Genomic DNA, 20,541 nt, shown 5'->3' with positions numbered 1-20,541 from the left:
CACATTTAACAACAAGATCCCCCACAAAATGAGGAGTGATAGTGGTATCCTTATTTTAAGCAAGCTCACTACTGAAAATTCAGAATAATTAAAAGAAATGACATATTTATTCATTTTCCAAAAATGTTTGCCAAAGGGTTTCATTATGACAGACTTCCTACATGCTTTAACATTTAAAAAAATTGATATATGGTAATTGTACATATTTATAGGGTACATAGCAATGTTTCCATACATATAATGTATAGTGATTAGAGTAATTAGCATATCCATCATCTCAAACATTTATCATTTCTTTGTGTCGGGAATATTTGGTATCCTCCTTATAGCTATTTGGAACTATCTAGTGTTAACTCTAGTCATGCTACAGTGGTACATAACACTAGAATTTTCTCCTCCTATCTAGCTGTAATTTTTCATCCTTTAACCAATCTCTCCCTATCCCTTCTTCTCCCACTCTTCTCAGCCTCTAGTATCCTCTGTTGCATTTTTTACTTCCATAGAATCAATTTTTTTTGAAATATATTTTTATTTTGTTTAGACATGAGATCTCTCTCTGTTACCTAGGCTGGAGGGCAGTGGCATGATCATAGCTCACTGCAGCCTCAAACTCCTGGGCTCAGGCGATCCTTCTGCCTCAGCCTCCTGAGTAGCTTGTGCCACCACACCCAGCTATTTGTAATTTTTTTAGAGATGGTGTCTTGCTATGCTTCCCTGGGCTGGTCTCAAACCCCTGGGCTCAAGTGATCCTTCTGCCTCCGCCTCCTTAGTTGTTGGGATTACAGGCGTGAGTTACCACACCCAGTGAGATAAACTTTTCTTATCTTCCACATATGAGTGAGAACATGCAGTGTTTAACTTTCCGTTCCCAGCTCATTTCACTTAACAATGTCCATCAGTTCCATCCATATTGGCGAGAATGACAGGATTTCATTCTTGTTTATGGCTGAATAGTATTCTACTGTGTATATATACTACATTTTCTTCATCCATCTGCTGTTGGACACCTAGGTTGATTCCATATATTGGCTATTGTGAATAATGCTATAATAAACATGGAGGTGTGGCTGTTTCTTCCACATACTGATTTCCTTTTGCCCAGTAGTTCCCAGCAGGTGCTTTTAATGTAACACTTGATTTTCACATGGTTTACAGGTATATATCTATCTCATACAGTAAAAACATTTTACCAGCCAGTCTAAATTCATTTCACTGAATTTCCTATACATTTTCAGTTAGGTTATAAAGAAAAACTCATCCAACAAACATCTGCCATACTCAGGTACCCCGAAGGGGCAAGGGGCGAAGTCTCTTTTTCCTGCAGTCTATACGCATGAACTAGCAGGTAGGAGTGGAAGAGGAAATAGACAAATACATAAATAACCTGGGTTACAATTATTAACTAATAAACATATAAAGCTGACCAGCCCTGAAAATATTCTGGATCCTGAGGATTGTATGAGCCAAGAGGGGATCATAATGATTACCTGGTTTGGAGCTTTTTAGGAGAGACAAGTCAAGTAGAGGTACTTTTATTACATAAATGGGAGGAAGTGTAGCAAACAAACAAACAACTTATGATTACTAATTCATGTTTTTCCAACATAGGAAGCAAACAACTTAAAATTTTGTATGTTAATGCCCAAAAGAATTTACCTAGTTCTTTTGATTTCCTAATCTTTAAGATGAGGAAATGGAAAAATGTCAACATATACCAGTCAAACAGTAAACATATTGCTGAAAGCAATATTTTATATTTATACAATGTCTTTCCAGTTTGCAATAAACTTTTATGTATTAATTATTCAACAACTTGTTATTAAGCCCCCACCATGTGCCCAGCCCTGCACGGGCACTAGTATATACAAAAGACCCCGAAGCTCTCAATCTAGTGGGGAGCCAGGCATGGTCACAGAATTACCATACAGTGTGACCGAAGTTATGACAGAGGAATGCCCAAAGTGCTTTGGTAGCACAAATACATCTTTATATTTTATAGATGAGAAAGTGAAAGCCCAGAAAGAATAAGTGACTTGTCTAAGTTTTACAGCTAGTTTTGCAAAGCCAGAATTCAAAAAGTCAAACCTTCTGCTCCTAGGACCAGTACTTTTTCTAGTATACTTTAGAGGTCACAGATACCTATATCCCCTAATGCCCTCGTTAGCACAAGACCATTTTTAAGTTCTGTGCTAAATGACCAAGTCACTACTTTGTATGGCCAGAAAAGGAGGTGCCTGATTTATTTATACTTTCCACATTTATTTATACGTTTCCAAATTTCTTTTCATTTACTCAAGTGTTTCATAGTTGAGTGACAGAAAAGGATGGTTGAGAATACAATCTTCCTTAGAATAACTGTGGAGGTCTTTCGAAGTATCTGGTTTTGGAAAAAAGAATACTGAGCTAAGAGTTTCAGGGCCAGTCAGTGCTTTTAGCTTAAGGATCAAGTTTCTCTTTGACGAGAGAAAAAAAAAAAAAGCCAAGCCTATCTGCTTTGCTTTCTATTTCAGGTATTTTAGCAATCCTTCCTTTCCTTGCAAGTGTCTTGGAAAATTTATAGAAATAAAATCAAGAAGTTCTGGATTTCTCAAAAAGGTATTAAAGCCAGATAAGCAGGTGGTCTTATCCAAGTTCGTGAATCCAACTGTCTTCTTGAAAAACAAGAAAAAAAAATTAACCTTAAAAAATATATTTAGGCAGGGCGTGGTGGCTCAGGCCTGTAATCTCAGCACTTTGGGAGGCCAAGACGAGTGAATTACCTGAGGTCAGGAGTTCGAGACCACCCTGGCCAACAAGGTGAAACCCTGTCTCTACTAAAAAAAAATACAAAAAATTAGCTGCGTGTGGTGGCATGCGCCTGTAATTCCCAGCTACTCAGGAGGCTGTGGTAGGAGAATCACTTGAACCTGGGAGGCAGAGGTTGCAGTGAGCTGAGATCGTGCCATTGCACTCCAGCTTTGGTAACAAGAGCAAAACTCCATCTCAAAAACAACCAACCAACCGACCAAAAAAAAAAAATTTTTTTTAAAGTAGAAGCATAATTCAAAGAAAGATTATTTAAACCTAACAAGATTGGTTCCATTTAGTCAAGATACTGGTTCTCACAAAAAAACTCCTAAGTAGTCTACAATGGTTTAGCCTATGGACTGACTACACCCCATTCCCTACCCTCCCTCAGGAAGTCCTGCTTTGCAATGTCAGGAAGACATTGCAGGTGCTGGCATTTCTATTGTAGCCAATCAAAGCCAACAAAACAGCTGGACTGACAATTCCAAATCTGCTTCATTCAGCTGGCTGACAAATGTAGTCAGGGTCCCAGGGGAATGTGGCTCAACGGTAGAAAGCAGGGTCCGCAGTCCAGGGTATAATTCTTGACATCTCCTGAAGACAGTATAGTATTTCCAGGGATTGGTATTAACAAGTGTTCAATAAATATTTGTTGACTGATTGCCAGGTCTATTATATGTACAAGTACTACATTTTAAAAATGTAGTACTTTATTTGCATTCCCAAAGAAATTACCTGAAAAGCTCAGCTAAGCTATAAATTACATCAGTATCCTGTAAACACAGGTACAGAGCAGTCAGAAAAAGGAATCCCTGGATGGGTGAATTGAGCAATGTTTTGAAATATATAAATAAATAATTGCTATATGTGATCAAAACAAGCTACAGCACAAGCCTATAGCTGAACTACAAGCCTAACTAACTACAGGGCTGTAGTTAGGAGACCCAATTAACTACACAGAGATGACGGCACAGATAGGTGTCTTCAGTGGTTACTTATGGTTGAACACTGTTTCTGAGAACCTAATTTCCAAGTTATGCTTACTACTTACAAAGAAAAAATTGGCCTCAGAGACACTGTACAATACTGCAAGGACAACTATAAAGGAGGAAAAATAAATATGGGGTACATATCTCATTGTTTCTTATACCCTACTCTAAAAATTGGTAATCCAGATTAGGATTCTGGCAGAGAATCGTGGCATACCGAATCCCCAGCCCCAGAATCAGAAACTCAGAAGGAAACCAAAGTTAGTATTTTAACTTTTTTTTTTTTTTTTAAGCAACATCACTAGAAACATCATTAACACACTAAAAATTAGCTGTTCTTAGGCTGGGTTCAAAACTTGAGTAACTGTAGGCAGCCAAGAGAAGTTGGGATATTGTAATCTTCTAGGCTTCAGATGGGAAAGTGAGGATATTGTAATCTAGGCTTAAGATGGAAAGTAAGAACTTTAATTCCAGTTCTGCAGCCAGATTTCTTTATGACCTTGAGAAAGCCTTGTGGTCAGTTTCCTGGTGTGTTCATGCAATTAAGGTTAGGGTATTTGTGATTAAGTTGAAATGGGTTCCTTTGCTTAGAAGATTAACCCTTGAAACCTAGAGCCAAAAATTTCAGTGTTGCTAAAAAAAAAAAAAAAAAAACTATGTTAAATTCGGTCAAAGCTACTATGCAAACATACCTTTTGGAAAAAGTAATTTGGGCCGAGCACAATGGCTCAAAGTTGTAATTCCAGCATTTTGGGAGGCTGAGGCAGGCAGATCACTTGAGCTCAGGAGTTCGAGACCAGTCTGGGCAACATAGCAAAACCCTGTCTTTTACAAACATACAAAAATTAGCAGAGGGTGGCGCATGCCTGTAGTTCCAGCTATTGGGATTGGGGGTGTGGGGTGCTGACATGGGAGGACTGCTTGAGCCCATGAAGTCAAGGCTGCAACAAGCCAGATGCCACTGCACTCCAGCTTGGGTGACAGAGCAAGACTTTATCTCAAAAAAAAAAAAAAAAAAAAAAGAAAAAGAAAAAGAAATGAAAAAGTAATTTGGATGTGTAAAACATAACTTTACAATTTAGAATACACAAAACTCTGTGACTTGAAAACCTCCTTAAACTTCAAAACTCACTCATGAGATAAACATTTCTGACAGTTGCATAGTGTTCAAAGTAGGTATGGTTGCTGTAAGCCCTTCATGAGTATGTAACTTAGTTCAAGTTTCCTAAAACTTTAAAATGATAACACTCATTAATGGTATTTAAATGTTTTTTTCTTGAAACAGATCATGTTACTAGTATAACCACAGCTAAGGAGAGAAATCTATCAGTCCTTGCTCTAAGCTTGAAAACTGGTAAGTATGCAGAGAACCAGTCCTTCCTGTTTCTTCTACTAAACTTCTTTTAGATTACTGACCAAGTTGATATCAAAGAGATCTGTAGGCACTTGAAGAAATGTGCATAGGCTTACAAGGCCACCAAGAACAGTGGTGCAGATAGTAGTGTTATAAATGTGAATTTGGGCAGCAAGGGGCAAGAGGATGCTCAGCTCTGTCATACTTAATCACTGAACAAATTACTTAATCCTTCTAAGAGCACAAAATAATAAAAATAATACCCATCTCACGGGATTATTTTGTAAAGAAAATGATTTGAGACTTGGCACAGAGTAGGCCTTCCACAAATGTTAGCTTCTCTTATTATTGCCCATTCCTATGCTCCTATTCGGTGACCAGCCTGGCCAACATGGTGAAACCCCGTCTCTACTAAAAATACAAAACAATTAGCTGGGCGTGGTGGCACACACCTGTAATCCCAGTTACTCGGAAGGCTGACCACGAGAATCACTTGAACCTGGGTGGCGGATGTTGCAGTGAGCCGAGATTGCGCCACTGTACTACAGCCTAGGCGACAGAGCAAGACCCTGTCTCAAAAAAAAAAAAAAAAAAAAAGGGTAACCACCACTTACTTGTTCGAAATTTTTCCTTGAGGGCATCCAGATCCTCCTTGAGAGCAACCTGCATCCACACCAAGCCAACACAGGCCACAACACAGGCAGCGAGGATGACAAAACCACAGAGCGGATAACAGATCTTGCAGCATCGTAAATAGTCTCCCCTGCTCAAGAGGACAAATTCAACCATGAGTACAAAAGTGATTACGGGTATAGCTTTATTAGAAATAGTACACGTTTTGCCATGCAATTATCTCCTTTAAATGAATAACCAGTGAATTAACCGGGGGAGGTAGGGTAAAGCACTTAAATGAATAAATAATATGACCTATTAAGGGTTCATCTACTGGATACAAAGGTTTCAAAAGTCACATAAAACAGAAGGAGTTCCTGCAGGTAAAAGGAAGAACCTAAAGGCACTGCAGCTGTCATCATCAGGAGGGAGGTCTTTGAATACAAGCTCAGGTCACAAAAGTGTAAAGACCAATGTTTCTCTGCAATTCCATCTCTGCACTGTAATTTGCCTATTGATTTCTCTCTCAAATACATACTCACTCCGGGGAATCTTGTTTCAGTTTACTGAAACTTTATAAACTTTTGAGCAAGTTTTACTGCAAAAGAAATGAAAGAAACAGGATCTGTAGTTTTAAGTGGACACCTGGTGTATTCTAGCTTATTGGCTCAGAAGTAAGGAAACATAGAAGGGGCTGGATTTCACACAAAACATCAACCAACCTTCAAGGTCTAAACTAACTTAGTAGGGTTACTACTCCAGGTACCTTCTGATGAAGGTAACACTTCATCTGACCTTCATAACCCAAACCCAGGATTGCCCTTAACAGCCTAAGCTGACAAAGCTCATTAGAAATCAAACTCTTCCTTTAACAAAACAAGACATTTTAAACCAACCAACCACTCAATGTCAGCAACCCGACCTTCTGCCTAGCCATTGTTTCTACATCCTCAGCAGAATCCTCTTCTCTTTTAGTGTGCTCTGAGAAAGTCCAAGGGCGTCTTTAAAGTTCCCGTTAGCCCTTTCCCACCCACCCTGAGCCCCAATCCCAATGTCCTCAAATCTTACTACTTGATTTGCTAGTGGTCTCTCCACCTATGAACGGCTAGGGAAAATGATGCCTCTTCTTTTGCCACCCCCCCACCCCACCTACTCTCAAGGGTCATACTTCCTACAGTATATCTCTCACCATATTTCCCCATCACCAATATTCAGACTCATCAAGAGTGCAAAAACGAAATAATTTGCAGTCTTAAAGTCTCTGCTTCTCCTTTGTTCTACACTGTTTTAAAAAGTCTAGTCCCCAAAGCTTCTCTGCTCCTCTGTCTCCATTCTTTGCTTCTTTGGGACTCCCCGGGCTCTTGGCACATTCTCCAAGTCCACATTTCCACCTCAGATTTGGAGCTTTTCTTTCTACACCTAAAGACAAATCTCTAACTTATTCTTCATTCAGGATCTGAACTTACCTTCTCCCTAAAACCGTTTTTCCCTCTTTGACTTCAAAGGCCTACACCCTTTTTTCTTCCTAAGGACTTCTTTTCTCCTTCCTGTCAATGTGGCCCCTTGGTAGTGCAAGGAGATGCCTTCTTCCCATTCCACCTTTCACCACTACTCACTTGGCAAAGCGAGAGCGATTTCCAACCACACCGAATTCCTCTTCCTCTTCGGAGCTGGACTCAGAGTCTGAGTCGGGAGGCTCAGTGCGAAGCAGGCGGTGACTGCTTGGGCCTTTCTTGGGCTTCTTTCTCCGGCTGTCCCCAGCCAAACCAATCAATGCATTGAGCTCTTTGCGCTTTTTCATCTTTTTGTGTGGGGTGAGCGGAGCCCCCACTCCTGAGCTGCCAGGTTCGTACCCGACGCCCAATTCTCTTCCTGCCTTGGAGCTGCCTTCCAGGGTTGGGAATCCTGGGCCAGAGCCCCCTGGTCACTCCCACCTAGGGGTGGGACTGACCAGATCCACCAGGGACTGGAGATTGGAGCCCAGAGGAAACTGGAACTCAGATGGGTGGGGGAAATCACATAGAAATGGCCAAGGAGCTGGTGACCCCAAAGGATAAGGCCTTGGGTGCAGAGTGTTAGTAGAGGGTGGAGAGGGACCTTTATCTCCCAAAGGGCGAAAAAAAAGCCAAGTCGAAAATGAAGGATTCTCAGCCTGGATAAGTAGGCAATACTTCTAAGCGTGCTCCAGGAGGTGAGGAAGGGCACGCTTAAAATAGGTGTTTTGGACCTCCGGAGCAGGATTTCCAATGGAGAGGGAAGAGAAACTCGTTCTTGAATGGGAAGAGAGTTGGGAGGTGCAGAGTAAGAACGTGGGAACGCGTCAGTCCCTTCCTTGCAGGAGAGGTGGCGGCAGGAGGGGGCTCCCAGCAGCTACAATCCCAACACTGCTTGGCCGCAGAGAAAATGCCCGGGCCAGGAAGCCGGCTGGGGTGTGTGATGATCACCGTTCTCCGGCCTCCGTCCTGAACGTGAAGGGGGCCCGAGGCCGAGGAAGATCCGGAGCCCGGCTCGAAGGATCGGCCTGAGAGAAGCCAGTCCCGCGCCTGCTAGACCCCCGCCCCGCTGTCTGGGCCTTGGGGACACGGTACTGCGGGCGACGGCGGCTCGGCCAACCGAAAGCGCTCCCGGCCGGAGTTTGAGGTCTCCGGCACGGGCAACTCTCGGCCACTCACACGCGCAGGCCCCACTCCAGCCGCCACTCCGGCCCCTGCTCCGGCTTCGGCCGCGGCTGCTCCCGACACGTTGTTGTTGGTGTTGGTGGCGGCGGCGGCGGCGGCGGCGGCCGCGGGCTCCAGACCCGGGCCATTGCACCAGCCGCAGATCACTTCCCCTTTGGCAGCGGCCGCCTACGCCGCCTGCCAGTAAGCCGCGCTCCCATTGGTCGCCCGCCGGGGTGACGTCACGCCGGGGCGAAAGTCGTGGCGGAGAGGTGGGGCGTTAAAGGGGCCCTGCCCTGGCTGGGGCTGGGTCCCACCTGCCGATTAGGGTGGCCCCGCCCCTAGGAGGGCTTCCGGGACCTGCTGCTCACCTGAGCCGGGTGGAGTCCGGCATCCTGCGGAGCGCGGGCGGGGCAGGCAAAGCGCCCAGCTGCTCGACCTACTTCGAAAGTTCATCAGCCGCCCGGGTCCCCTGGACTAACCATCTGAAGGCTCCGCCTCTCTGACTCTCACACAGACTGTTAAAAGTTTAGGCGCTTTTCAGATTAATGAACACATTCATTCAGTCAATAAATATTTATTGAGAGCTTACTTACTACGTGTCAGGAGCTGTTCTAGCGCTGGGGATACAGCCATGAACAAAATAACCAGGGTCCTTGTCTTCCTGTATAGGGTTGCCAGATTTAGCAAATAAAAATGTAGGACACCCAGTAAAGTTTGAATTTCAGAGAAACAGCAAACAATTTTTTAGCATTAAGACATCCCATGCAACATATGGGACATCCTCACACTAAAAAATTATTCACTATGTATGTGAAATGCCAAGTTTAACTGAGCATCCTGTATCTTATCTGCCAATCTATTCCTGCAGTTTATTTATACTCTAGAGGGAGGAGAGCAACAATAGGCAAACATATTAAATGTCAGGAGGTGATAAGTGTTATGATGAAAATTGAAACACGGTCAGGTGATGGGGAGTGCCTCTGTGAAAAGGGAACATTTAGTCAGCTTATCGGAGGAGGTGAGGGAATGAGCTGTGCAGTGGCTGCAGGAAGGAGTGACCAGGAAGACCTGTTGTGGCTGGACCAGAAGAGCAAGGAGCAGAGTGATAGGAAATGAGGTCAGAGAAGCATCACAGGCCAGAGCTTTAGGGCCTTATGGATCACTGAAAGGACTTTGGGAAAGCACTGGGGGCTTTAAGCTGAAAGGTAGCATACTCTGGCTTTTCCGTAAAAAAAAAAAAAAAAAAAAAAAATCACTCTGGGCCAGCGCGGTGGCTCACGCCTGTAATCCCAGCATTTTGGGAGGCTGAGGTGGGCGGATCACGAGGTCAGGAGATGGAGACCATCCTGGCCAATATGGTGAAACCCTGTCTCTATTAAAAATACAAAAATTAGCTGGGCGTGGTGGTGCGCGCTTGTAATCCCAGCTGCTTGGAAGGCTGAGGCAGGAGAATGGCTTGAACCCGGGAGGCGGAGGTTGCAACGAGCAGATATTGCGCCACTGCACTTCAGTTCACCAACAACCGCCACCAATACCGACAACTGAGCGAGACTCCGTCTCAAAAATAAATAAATAAATAAATAAATAAATAAAATAAAATAAAGGAAAAAATTATTCTGGCTACTTTGTAGAAAAAAGTGGGGGGAGAGTGAGGAACACAGGAGAGCAGTTTGTTACAGTCCAGCTAGAGATGATGCTGATCGATTAGAGAGGCAGTAGCAGAGATGGAGAGCATTCTGGATGCTTCTTGAAGACAGAGCTGACAGTTTTTGCTGATAGATTAGATGAAAGGTGCGAAGAGAAGAGAGGGTTTGGAGGTGGAAACACTGGAAGCAAGGAATTGTTATTTATTGAGATGGGGAAGAGCAAGTTTGGGACAAGTTTGAGAAGCCAATTCAATATTCAAATGGAGGCTGTTTGATATACCCATTGAGAGTTCTCTGGGGCACAGGTTGGGGCCTGAAATATCAATTGGGAAGTCATCAGATATAAATGGAATTTAAAGCAAAGTACTTTGAGCTACTTGGAAGAAAGTCACTTAAAGTAATTTTTATGCCCATATTCTTACTGTGGCAATTACACTGCTTTTGTCTAAGGATTCTCGCAAAGCCTGGGCCTGTATCTGATTTGTTTTTAAGTGTCTAGCCCAGAAGTGTACTCCTAAATAACAATGACCCAATAAATATGTGATGACTACATAAGTGGGCAGTGTTGCAAAGAGGTATGAGTGGAATTTTGGAATCAAAATCAAGAAACCTGGGACTCAATCATGTCTCTGCTTCTTCCTGGCTCCATCAGCATAGAAGCCATTTAGTTTCTCTGAGCCTCAGTTTTCTTCTCTGTAAAGTGGGGATAAACACCTATTTCACAGGACAATGAGACGATTGTGAAAGTGTTTTTGAAGTCGCAAGTCATGGTGTATTGTCTCCTTTTGTTTCTAGAGCTGCATTGCCCAATACAGTAGCCAAACTGGCCACATATTACAATTTAAATCTACATTTAACATAATTAAAACAAAATATAAATTTTAAATTGGTTCTTCAGTATCATTGGCCACTGTGTCCAGTAGCCATATGTGGCAAGGGGCTACCAGGCAGCAAGGAATGGTACAATTCCACCACCACAGAAAGTTTTACTGGAGAGTTCTTCACTAATGCTTCCCTGAAGGACTGGGGATAGATAGGTGAGGCTCCTGACCTCAAGAACAATTTCTGAAACACATCCTGTGGTCACCAGAAGCCCCAGGCAGGAGAGGTGGCTGGCCCGAGGGTGGGGTGGCCCTCCTTTGTTGTAGATGATACAGGTTCCCAGGGAACCAGGGACTGAGGAACCCAGCAGAGTGGGGCAGGGCTGAGGACATACCACCCCAGCTGCAGGGACTTCTGGTCAGCCAGAGCCTGTGCTCTCTGCGGGTGGAGATCTCTCCCATGACTGGCCAGTGGGCTGGTCATGGGTGGGGAGGCTGCAGGAGTAGAATTGACAAACAGGGGAATGCTTCTACTGGATCTGCCTCTCGGTCCTTCTGTCTGCCTGTTTGCTTATGATCTGTAGATAACACCCCTCCTGTGTTGGGTCGACATCATACAGGATGCTGTCACCCTTTGAAAGTTACTGGCCAGCTGTTTCTTTTCCTTCAGGAGCTCTTGGATACCTCTCTGGCCTCCTTCCTCAGACCCGGGACCCTCAAGGCCAGGGATTAAGCCACCCCACTCAGGTGGGGGCTCCTGCTGCCCTCCCACGCCAGGACTCCCAAGGTTGTGATCCATCTTCTCCTTTGGGAATGTTCATATTATGATCCTGGGGAGTCTGTTAACCTATTCAAAACTTGCCTGAAATGCAGTGAGTTTGGGGAAGTCACTTTAGAGTTCTGGTGCTTCAAAGTTTCCGTCTGTGATATGGGGATGATAATATTCCTAGCCTAGCCTTCTGCTTCATGTTGTTTGGGCCAGGGAGTAGCATGAGCGTGCTTTATATGCTGTGAAGTGTCATGCAGAGTGGGTACGTGTCTGCTGAATGCTCCTGGCAACTCTATGGGGAAGGTAGGCAAAGATGATTTCCCTGTGCTCAAAATCACAGCCCATGTAATTTGCAAAGCCAAATCTTGAGACCCTGTGCTACTTTGGAAGACTCCATAGAGTGCTTTCACTTGGGTAAGCTGGGGCACAGAGTAGGGGCAAACTTGCCAAGGTCATGGTCAAAAATTGGATCCAGCTCTCCTAATTCCTGGGCTGAAAGCTCTTTAAGATCTTGGAGTCCTCTCTTACCTGGGATCTAAGTCTGTGTCTGAACATTGCCACTTGGCAGCTGTGTGATCCTGGACAAACTACTGGGCCTCTCTGAGCCTCAGTGTCCACTATGATTGCCACCTCAGTGAAATGGCGGCAATCATAGTACCCAGGACTGGCTACATAATTTATGAGGACCAGTGCAAATGCAAATGCAGGGTTCCTTTTCTCTCTCTGCTGTCTCTCTCAACCTGTCATGCTGTTTATTATTCACTATTTAATGTTGTATTCCCTTAGGCCTGGTGGTACAAGGTGAGTGTAGACCCTCACATGAGACAGGCAAGAGGCCTGTTTCGTGACTTGGCATGCAAACTCTTCCTCTCCCTGTGCCAACACCCAGGCCCCTGCCTGGGATGGAGTTGTGGTGGCGATAGGGGTGTGGGGTGTTTAGGGGAACAGACAGCTGATAACCCATCTCAGGGAGGGGGAGGTGTGGAGGTGACAGGAGGCAGGACCATGTATGAACCAAGGCTCCAAATAACCAGTGTGTGCTCTGCTGCTCCACCCAACTTTACTTATAAGACACAAATTAAAAGATGGAATTATTAAGAATTTCAAGGTGGTGACCACAGAAAATTAAACCCCAAGTGCACGGCACCCTTCTGAGTGGGGGGCCCTGTGCAGCTGCTGTGGTCATACACCCATGAAATTAACCCTGGAGTACTTAAACTCACAGAGTATCTGTGCAGAAGTGATGTGTCTGACACATAGTAAGTACTCAATAAATGTTAGCTGCTCTGTTAATGTGATTATAAATTACTAAATGGGGTTTATTATAGATTTGCTCAATGTGATTTTTCAGATAACCCAGTTGTGGGAAAACATCTTCATTTACTTAAGAGAAAGCACTGCTTCCGCTTGTCACAAGAGCCCTCTTTCACATAATCTTTTTTGATACTTTGCTATGGCTGAGGTGGGGGGAAGGAACAGAAATGGATATTTAAAAATATTTAGGTATCATGCATTTTTGTGTTACTCCTCAATGCAATAAGTCATTCTTCACTAAGCAAGCATCTTATTCTTCCTCTAACCAAGAAGGGAACTGTTGCTCAGAGATCGAAAGAGGCTTGCCCAGGGACACACACTATGTCAGTAGCAGATACTGGGGCTTGAATCTGCATCTCTCTGCCTCTGAAGCCTGAGTTCTGCACCCAGTGCCCAGTGCCATGCTGGCAGAGCCTGCTGCCTGGGGCCTTTGTCAGCAGCTCTTCTGAAAGGGACCACCAGCTGAAGCCTCTCAACTTGCCTGGGATGGCCTCATCTACTTCTCCCAGCCCCTTCCCATTCTTTTTGCTGCTGTGCCGGCAGCTGCATCCTGTACCCTGATGAGGGGCCTGAGGACAATGGGAAGGGGAAGGATTGGGTGGTAGGAAAGGCGCCAAGCACCAAGCTAAACAATGGCTTCTCTGCCGGTGGGGCCCAAACAGCCGGAAGCAGCAATAGGTTCACAGCATTATTGTGGGCAGGGGTGAGGACTGCCCCTGCTGAGATTCTCCTTCTATTCCAGGCATATCTTCCTCTGAATTGCTGCAAACTTTTGTGTCTCTGCCAAGTAGTGGCCTCAGTTTCCCCATCTATGTGTCTTTAGCATCCAAAACAGAGCCTAGTGCTGGGGGAGGGATGGGAATCTTCTGGGGCTGTTTGCTGAATTAAAAGATGAGACTCTAAAGACTCCAAAGAGTTCCCAGGCATTGCCCTTCACCTTGATGATCCTATTTATCCATCCATCCATCAAACCCGCCCTGGGTGAGCCCCTACTGTGTGTGAGGTCCTGGAGAACACCAGTAATACTCAGGTTCTGCCCTGCAAGAGTTCCCAGGAAGCAGGCGATGCTGTCTCCCACTACGGCCCATGACCCCCACCCTGTAAATGTCATAGAAAGGTTTATAGTGGGGGTGGGGTGGGGGGAGGAGAAGCAAGCCTGGAGTAACTAGCTTCATTTTAGGGTGATAATAAAAATCCTGGGAGTAAAGAATCTGCACTGTGACCTCCCACCCTCCTGCCCATGCCTCCACTCCTGTCCCTTCCCCTGGGGCTTGAGGTGGAGTGGAGGCTGCAGCTGGCCATGGAGGGAGCCCGAGGCCAGCACCCCTGGGTTTGAATCTGAGCCTCTCCACTCACTAGCTGTGTGACCTTAGGCCAGTTCCTTTTCTTCTCTGAGTCTGTTCCTCATCTGTAAATTGGACCTAACAGTGCTGACCTCCTGGCAGTTCCTGTGGTAAGAATTAAATTTAAATGGTGAACACTAAAAGGCTTCAGGGGAATTGCTAAGTGCACTGAGTGGACAGGGAGGCTGGGAATGGAACGTCTGAGGAATCCATTTGAACTAGAAAACCTAAACAGCACAGGCTGGGAGAGAAGGTGATTGCATTGTGAAGGCAGGGCTCTTCTGACTGAGGAGGGGTCTGTGTGCATGTGTGTGTGTGTGCACGTGGGCCTGTGCTCCTACTATCAAGGCTGGGTGTTTGTGGATGGAATACACAGTAGTACATGCTGAGTCAGCAAGGCCGTGTGAGAGACCCCCTAGAGAAGGCCGCCTGGGCCCTCCTGAGTTCCCTTCTGAGGGAATAACACTGGCTTTGTGTTTCTAAGTCTAGCTTCAGCTCCAGTTCCATCTGCTACCAGCCCCTCTCTACTTAAGACTGGCACTAGGGAGACGAAAAGAGAGGCACAGCTTTGTGCTGCCCTCTGCTGGTTTCTTGGACACCGTGCTTCTTAGATGGGGATAATTTCCATGCACACAACTCACCTACGTTAATCCCTGTGTTGGATGGTGGGGACATACAGATGAGGTCCATTTCTGCTGTGTGTGTGTGTGTGTGAGAGAGAGACAGACAGAAGAACAAAATGCGATCAACAATATGATACAAGATGCAGAAAAGATAGGCATAGCCTGAAGAAAAGTTTTCAAAAGGTAATGATCCTTTATTCATTCATTCATTCATCTGTCAAATATTTATTGTATTCCAAGACCTAACCTTTGTGCTGGAGCTATAATATGGAACAAAATACACAAAATTCCTGCCTGCATGGACCTTACCTTCTAATGAAGAGAAACAGTTCATAAGTAAGACAGATAGGTAAATTGATAGTGTTGGATGATGAGTACTATGGAGAAAAATGAAGCAGGAATGGAGGACAGGGAGAATTGTTGGAATGATTGCAACTCTTGTGTAACATTTGAGTAAAGACCCAAAGGAGAGGAACTTTATCTTCTGAACGTGACTGAGTAACTGGCACTGGACTTTCTGGCCTTCATAAATAACTAGACAACTGGATAAGTGTATGAAACAACTATTTAGACAACAGACAATAGTTAGCACGGAACTATGATCCCTGAGAGAAGGAAAACAAGCAAAGTGAGCCTGAAGATCACCCTAGCTTTCTGTTTGAAGGCACTTTTGGGCAGGGCAGGGAGGGGAAATCCAAGTAGATCATATGGGTCTTTTTGTGTTGAAGATAGAGATCTTGACATAAGGAGAGTCTGTGGCACTATAATTTCCAGGGAAGAGTACCAGAGAGGAAGAAGCTACTCAGAAAAAGAGCTTCAGAAATCTGTATAGAGGTCTCCCTTGACTCCTTGTCTAAATACTCATGAGTATTTATATGCATGAGTTGTGCATGCATATAATAAAACTCCATGAGTGTGGGCAAATGAAAACTACTGGGGAGCTATAAGCTGAACAATTTTCAGAGTTCAGACAGGGCTGAGAGACATTCATGTTACAGTTGGAGAGTGAAGATAACTTATTGGACACCCACAACATTCAGTAGAGGCCTCAAAAGTGTCTTAGTAGGGCTAAACTAGCCCTAGAGTAAAGTCTACTCTAGCACCATCCTAATAAATCTTAAACACAAGCCTTACAAAGAACAAGCTGATGAGCAAGTAAGTTAACTCCTACCAAAACAAAACAAAATTCAACACTATTGAAAGGAAGGAAACAAAAATTCAGACCCTCAACAATAGAATATTCACAATGTCCAACATCCAATAAAATTAGATATGTAAAAAAGCAGGAAAATATGACCTATAACCAGGAGAAAAATCACTCTATAGAAATAGACTCAGAAATGACAGGAATGGTGGAATTAGCAGACACAGATTTTGAAGCAACTGTTCTAAATGTACATTAAAAGATTTAAATGAAAACATGAACTTAATGAGGAAAGAAGTGGAAGTTATCAAATGGAACTTCTAGATTTAAAAGTATAATATCTGAACTAAAAATGCACCATATGGTTAAACAGCAGATTATATAGTATATATAGCATATGGAGTATATATAGCAGTTATATACTGAAGAAGATAAGATCAATGAACTCAAAGACATAGCAATAGAAAACTCAGAAAGGTTAAGGGCAGAAAAATATTTAAAGAAATAATAGTCCAAAGTTTCCAAACTTGAAGATCAAAAACAGTTATCTCAAGAAGTTCAACAAATCCTAAACAGGATACACACACAGAAAACCATACCAAGGTACATTGTAATCAATTTACCAAAAGACAAATGATAAAGATAAGACATTAAAAGGAGACAGAAAAGAAGACATATATACAAGGGAATAAAGATAAGAATGATCATTGATTTATCATTGACCAAAAGACAATGGGATAATAACTTTAAAGAGCTGAAAGAAAACAAAAGAAGTCAAACTAGAATTCTACATCCAGTAACAATACTCTTCAAAATGAAGGTAAAATAAAGACATTTTCAGAGTACATACCCAAAGGAATAGAAATTGTTCTATCATAAAGACACATGCATGCATATGTTCATTGCAGTACTATTCATAATAGCAAGGAGATGGAATCAACTTAAATGCCCATCAGTGGTAGACTGGATAAAGAAAATGTGGTACATATACATCATGGGATACTATGCAGCTATAAAAAATGAGATCATGTCTTTTGCAGAAACATGATGGAGCTGGAGGCCATTATCCTTAGCAAATGAATGCAGGAACAGAAAACCAAATCCTGCATGCTGTTCACTTATAAGTGGGAACTTAAAGTTGAGAACACATGGACACAGAGGGGAACAACACACACTGGGGACTACTGGAGAGTGGAGAGTGGGAGGAGGGAGAGGATCAGGAAAAATAACTAATGGGTACTAGACTAGACTTAATATTATACTTTATTAATAATCTAAGCCAGGCGCGGTGGCTCACGCTTGTAATCCCAGCACTTTGGGAGGCCGAGGCGGGCGGATCACGAGGTCAGGAGATCGAGACCACGGTGAAACCCCGTCTCTACTAAAAATATTAAAAAAAAAAAATCAGCCAGGCGTGGTGGTGGGCGCCTGTAGTCCCAGCTACTCGGAGAGGCTGAGGCAGGAGAATGGCGTGAACCCGGGAGGCGGAGCTTGCAGTGAGCCGAGATCGCGCCACTGCACTCCAGCCTGGGCGGCAGAGCGAGACTCCGCCTCAAAAAAAAAAAAAAAAAAAAAAAAAAAATAATCTATACAACAACCCCCCATGACATGGGTTTACCTATATAACAAACCTGCACATATACCCCTGAACTTAAAAGTTAAAAAAGAAAAAAATAAAATAACCCCATTTACAATAGCCACACATAAAATTAAATACCTGGTGGCTGGCAAGACGGCTGAATAGAAATAGCTCCGGTCTGCATCTCCCAGTGAGATTAACGCAAAAGGTGGGTGATTTCTGCATTTCCAACTGAGGTACCCAGCTCGTCTCATTGGGACTGGTTAGAAAGTGGGTGCAGCCCACAAAGGGCCAGCTGAAGCAGGGTGGGATGTCGCCTCACCTGGGAAGTGCAAGGGGTCAAGGAACTCCCTCCCTTAGCCAAGGGAAGCCATGAGGGACTGTGCCATGAGGGGCTGTGCCATGAGGAACGGTGCATTCCGACCCACGGCTTTCTCCATGGTCTTCACAACCTGCAGACCAGGAGATTCCCTAGGGTGCTTATGCCACCAGGGCCCTGGGTTTCAAGCACAAAACTGGGTGGCCATTTGGGCAGATACCAAGTTAGCTGCAGGAGTTTTTTTTTTTTTTTTTCATACCCCAGTGGTGCCTGGAATGCCAGTGAGACTGAACCATTTACTCCCCTGGAAAGGAGACTGAAGCCAGGGAGCCAAGTGGTCTAGCTTAGCAGATCCCCTACGGAGCCCAGTGAGCTAAGATCCACTGGCTTGAAATTCTCACTGCCAGCACAGCAGTCTGAGGTCCACCTGGGACACTCGAGCTTGGTGGGGCAGGGGCGTCCACCATTACTGAGGCTCGAGTAGGCGGGTTTTCCCCTCACAGTGTAAACAAAGCCTCCGGGAAGTTCCAACTGCATGGAGCCCACCGCAGCTTGGCAAAGCCACTGTAGCCAGACTGCCTCTCTAGATTCTTCCTCTCCAGGCAGGGCATCTCTGAAAAAAAGGCAGCAGCCCCAGTTAGGGCCTTATAGATCAAACTCCCATCTCCCTGGGACAGACCACCTGGGGGAAGGAGCGGCTGTGGGCGCAGCTTCAGCAGACTTAAACGTTCCTGCCTGCCAGCTCTGCAGAGAGCAGTGGATCTCCCAGCACAGCGCTTGAGCTCTCCTAATGGACAGACTGCCTCTTCAAGTGGGTCCCTGACCCCCGTGCCACCTGACTGGGAGACACCTCCCAGCAGGAGTCGACAGATACCTCATAAAGGAGAGCTCCAGCTGGCATCTGGTGGGTGCCCCTCTGGGATGAAGCTTCCAGAGGAAGGAACAGGCAGCAATCTTTGCTGTTATGCAGCCTCCGCCGGTGATACCCAGGCAAACAGGGTCTGGAGTGGACCTTCAGCAAACTCCAGCAGATGTGCAGCAGAGGGGCCTGACTGTTAGAAGGAAAACTAATAAACAGAAAGGAATAGCATCAACATCAACAAAAATGATTCCTCTTGGCTCTCTTGTGATGCTTCTTGGCTCTCTTAATGATTCTGTGTTTTCCACTGCAGATATATGGGAATTTCTGTATCTCTATTATAGCACACACCAGCATGGGGGATTAGGTTGTTCTATCTGGACCCCCTCCCTGCTGAAACATTTAGTAGCTAAGTTACTCCATGTTGAGCAAGAGTTCCATACAGCGTGGTATCCTCTAAATATTCCAAATGGGAATTCATATATCAGGCTTTTCTGTATTCAGAATTCCTCTTAAGTGTCTAGGCTTTCTGATACATTGTCATCAATTTATCCATTCCCTACAGGGTATAATGAAAGACTATGGGACTCAGAAGGTGGCAGATATTTTTTATTATGGGGAAAGATAACTGAGAATAAAGCTATCATGCAGATATTTGCAGAGATAAAAGTAATGCAGATATTGAGTGGAGCCTTGATCAAACTATGCTTGAAAGCCACTCTACCACTAGTTACACGAGCCAATAATTTCCCTTTGCAGTGGAAGTCAGCTTGAGTTTTTTCAGGTGTTTTTGTGGGTTTCACCAGATACAGCAAAGAAATTAAAATTACTGTTAATAGATGTCAAAACCAGTCAGAAGTATCCAAAGTCATATAATTTGTCCAACAACCATACAGATATATTTTGTATTATATTTATCCTTTCATTCTTCCTTTGGTAGGAAAATTGTCTCATTAATTCTTATATGAAAGGACTTAAAATTAGCAAACTTTTTTTGCAAACACATGTATTCCATTCTTGGACTTGAGGACAACTTGACGAACAGGCTGGGGAGGCCTTGAGTAGTCTGGAGCCAGCTCGAAGCGGAGCAGAGTTAATGCCACTGCCACTTTACACTCAATTATGGCAAAATGCTGCCCAATGCAGTTCCTGGGGATACCAAGAAAGAAAAAATGGCATCTAATGAATTTATATATTATTAGGAATATATGCTAATCTTTTTATATGTGACAACTTCTGTAGGGAAACAAGATCCATATGTTTTTTGTGTCATCCATGCTGGATTACAGGTGCTCACCATGATGCCCAGCTAATATTTTTGTATTTTTGGTAGAGACAGGGTTTTACTATGTTGGCCAGGCTGGTCTCAAACTCCTGAGCTCAAGTAATCCACCTGCCTTGGCCTCCCAAAGTGCTAGGATTACAGGTAAGAGCCACCGCACCCAGCCAAGATCCATGTTTTAAACCAATTCCAATGTGGCAGAATCCAGCAAATGTTTTATTTTAAGTTAAGTAAGCCCCGATCAGAAAGTCCATTAATGTCAAGACCTGCAAAATGTGGTTCTATTATTTTTGGGCCCATCTTACAAGTAAGTGGTAGTGAGTTCTATCAACATTTGATTCTGCAGGGTCCATGTAACTTGAAAGCCTTCCTTATATCATGATAAGGAAAAGCTACTTCTTACTATTATTTAGAGGCCGTGCAGTTGAAGCCTTAGGCAT

General features: G+C 44.2%; 2 protein-coding genes across 3 annotated transcripts in view; both read right to left on the bottom strand.

Moving 5' to 3' along the window:
• EFCAB14 (EF-hand calcium binding domain 14) overlaps positions 1 to 8,627 on the bottom strand; it is a 43,791-nt gene extending 35,164 nt beyond the window's left edge. Inside the window, exons 1-2 of one of the 2 annotated variants that reach the window (XM_055255451.2) lie at positions 7,359 to 8,627; positions 5,745 to 5,893 (exon numbers count right to left, since the gene is read on the bottom strand). In XM_055255451.2, coding sequence (XP_055111426.1) covers positions 5,745 to 5,893; positions 7,359 to 7,543 — 334 coding nt within the window. In that variant the 5' untranslated portion in view covers positions 7,544 to 8,627. The remainder of the gene's footprint in view (positions 1 to 5,744; positions 5,894 to 7,358) is intronic. The other variant, XM_055255452.2, reaches the window with a different exon arrangement.
• A 9,023-nt stretch (positions 8,628 to 17,650) lies between these two features.
• The window catches only part of LOC129469029 (cytochrome P450 4Z1), a 54,305-nt gene continuing 51,414 nt past the window's right edge, over positions 17,651 to 20,541 (bottom strand). Inside the window, exons 12-13 of the mRNA XM_055255159.2 lie at positions 18,835 to 19,968; positions 17,651 to 18,573 (exon numbers count right to left, since the gene is read on the bottom strand). Coding sequence (XP_055111134.1) covers positions 19,800 to 19,968 — 169 coding nt within the window. The 3' untranslated portion in view covers positions 17,651 to 18,573; positions 18,835 to 19,799. The remainder of the gene's footprint in view (positions 18,574 to 18,834; positions 19,969 to 20,541) is intronic.

Source organism: Symphalangus syndactylus, chromosome 12, assembly GCF_028878055.3.
Source record: "Symphalangus syndactylus isolate Jambi chromosome 12, NHGRI_mSymSyn1-v2.1_pri, whole genome shotgun sequence".
NCBI classification, from domain to species: Eukaryota; Metazoa; Chordata; class Mammalia; order Primates; family Hylobatidae; genus Symphalangus; species Symphalangus syndactylus.
Note: the sequence above shows the minus strand (reverse complement) of the source record. Positions and strands in the feature narration are given on the sequence as shown.